This window comes from Elephantulus edwardii, unplaced genomic scaffold (genome assembly GCF_000299155.1).
Source record: "Elephantulus edwardii isolate Elephantulus edwardi_28Jun2011 unplaced genomic scaffold, EleEdw1.0 scaffold00096, whole genome shotgun sequence".
Classification (NCBI taxonomy): Eukaryota; Metazoa; Chordata; class Mammalia; order Macroscelidea; family Macroscelididae; genus Elephantulus; species Elephantulus edwardii.
The window spans coordinates 860710-862869 of NW_006399846.1; the positions used below are offsets into that span (position 1 = coordinate 860710).

The 2160-nt window shown below is 42.0% G+C and overlaps 1 protein-coding gene across 1 annotated transcript in view; it reads left to right on the plus strand.

Moving 5' to 3' along the window:
• Window positions 1-229: 229 nt before the first annotated feature.
• The window catches only part of LPCAT3 (lysophosphatidylcholine acyltransferase 3), a 58736-nt gene continuing 56805 nt past the window's right edge, over window positions 230-2160 (plus strand). The window contains exon 1 of the mRNA XM_006891244.1: window positions 230-380. Coding sequence (XP_006891306.1) covers window positions 230-380 — 151 coding nt within the window. The remainder of the gene's footprint in view (window positions 381-2160) is intronic.

Consider the following 2160-nt stretch of genomic DNA (forward strand, 5'->3'; position numbering starts at 1 on the left):
CCTTACAAACGTTCAGGCCCGCCTTCTTCCTACCTTGCTTCATTAGGCCCCGCCCCACGCTCGAATCGACCAATAATGAAGTTATCTTGGAGCCACTGGGCGGGCCTGTAGCCAATGCGCACGCTGTGGGAGGACCCCAGGCCGGAATTGGAGGTGAAGCTACAGCTTTTTACCCACATTCGGGGCGCGCATATCTAAGGGGTGTCCCTAAGGGGCGCCCGGAGTTAAGATGGCGTCCGCTGCTGAGGGGGACGTGGGAACTGTCGTGGAGCTGGTGAGGGTGCTGCAGTCGGGTTTCCAGGAGCTGAGCCTTAGCAAGTTGGCGACGTCCCTGGGCGCGTCAGAACAGGCGCTGCGGCTCATCATCTCCATCTTCCTGGGTAAGGACCCCCCTGATTCCTCTGCCCACCTCGCGGAGTCCTCTGGGGATAGAAGAGGAAGGGGGACACGACCTGCCTCTCTTTCCGGAGCCACCCAGGAGGATCCTTATGGGGTGCAGGTGTGAATCCTGAAACACACCAACCTGCTGTTCATGGAAAGACAGTGGTCCTGTCTCAGAGTCTAGGGCTGCCATGCCCTCTGAACCTTTCTAACCTTTGCGACCCTTGCTATATACTCTTTGGCCCATCATTTCGGCGCCTCTAACCTTTCATTATGCCCTGCCCTGTACCCACATGACCTGTCCTTATTTGTCGTTCTCTTGAGTTAGACTTTCTGTCCATGCTGTTTGTTATTAAAAGCACTCACACACACAGACACATTTCGTATCAGTAAAAATTTACCCCCTTATGTAGGCCTCCTCAGTCGTATATCCACACTTCCATATTCTGAGTTTTTTGTGCATTAGCAGCTTATGTTAACTCTCGTTTCATTCCTCTCTTGTTTCTATGATGATTCCTTCTTATACGATATTGACTTTTTTACTTTTTTTTTTTTTAACTTTAGCCACTCTCCTGTCATTTGCCCTGGAATATCGTTTTATTACAGGCCTTGGGAAACAGGACTAACAACCCCCTTAAACTGTCCATGCTATCCCAAGCATATAGTTTAAAGGATGTGGTATGTCTTAATTTGTGTCACAAACTCTATTATAATTAGTTTATAGGCATTTTTACTGCGTACTTACTCATTGTTTTTTTTTTAAAAAAATACATAGAAATAGTATGATGTAATGAATGAAAACTGAGGAGGGGGCAGTGAGGGGAAGAGAATGTGGGCTTTGAAGACAAACCTATCCCTGTTGCAACCTGAGGGATCCTGGGCAAACTGCTTAATGTCTCTGGATCTTAGTTTTCTTATCTGTGAAATGAGGACAATAATAACTCCCTAACAGGGTTCCTATAAATTCGTCAGAATTCAAAGGTCAAGATCTGATATACCTTTGAGTAGTTGCAGGATTTTGTGAAGATTATGGGACGTTAGCTAGGACAGTGGGGTTGAGGAAATATTAAGCAAAAGTTTAAAATCGTGATAAGAAAACAGGACTGACTCAAGAGCAACGTATTAGACATCTAAATTATAATAAGTTGAACAAAGTTGAGTAGGTGTAGAAAGCATTAATTGCAAGAAAAGTTTCTAATTTATACAGGAGTCACTGAAGACATTGATATATGATATCACCAAAGGGTAGCCCAATCTAGATAATGGGAGAGGCATTAATTCATATTTAAACAACCTTGTCTAAAATATCATTGTCGTTTGCCTATTATATATCAAATCAAAGTGATCTTACTTTCTTACAAATAGAACCATCTTGTCCTTCTCTTGTAGAACTGTAGATTTTGGAAATGAAAGGGACCTTAGTTGTATGATTTGCACAGTGTCACCCAGACATAACCTGAATTTGTCAACACCTCATTCTAGGTCTTTTTGCACAACAGCAGCCTACTCTTTCAACTTACTTTGTTTCTGACCCAGTTAGAGTTGGGAATATAATTGTCAATTAAGAGTATTTACATTCATTAGTTAAGAAGCACACTGTTGATTTCTCAAGTATAAATTCAGAATGTAATGCAATTAGCAACAAATTATAAGGCACTTTTTAAATGGTGCTACAAGTGGAAGTAGGATTTGGAATTTGTAAATTTTTAAATTTTATTATTGTTTTGTACATGTACCATCAAATCGGATCTGACTGGTAAAGGAGGAGTTTTTTTTTTT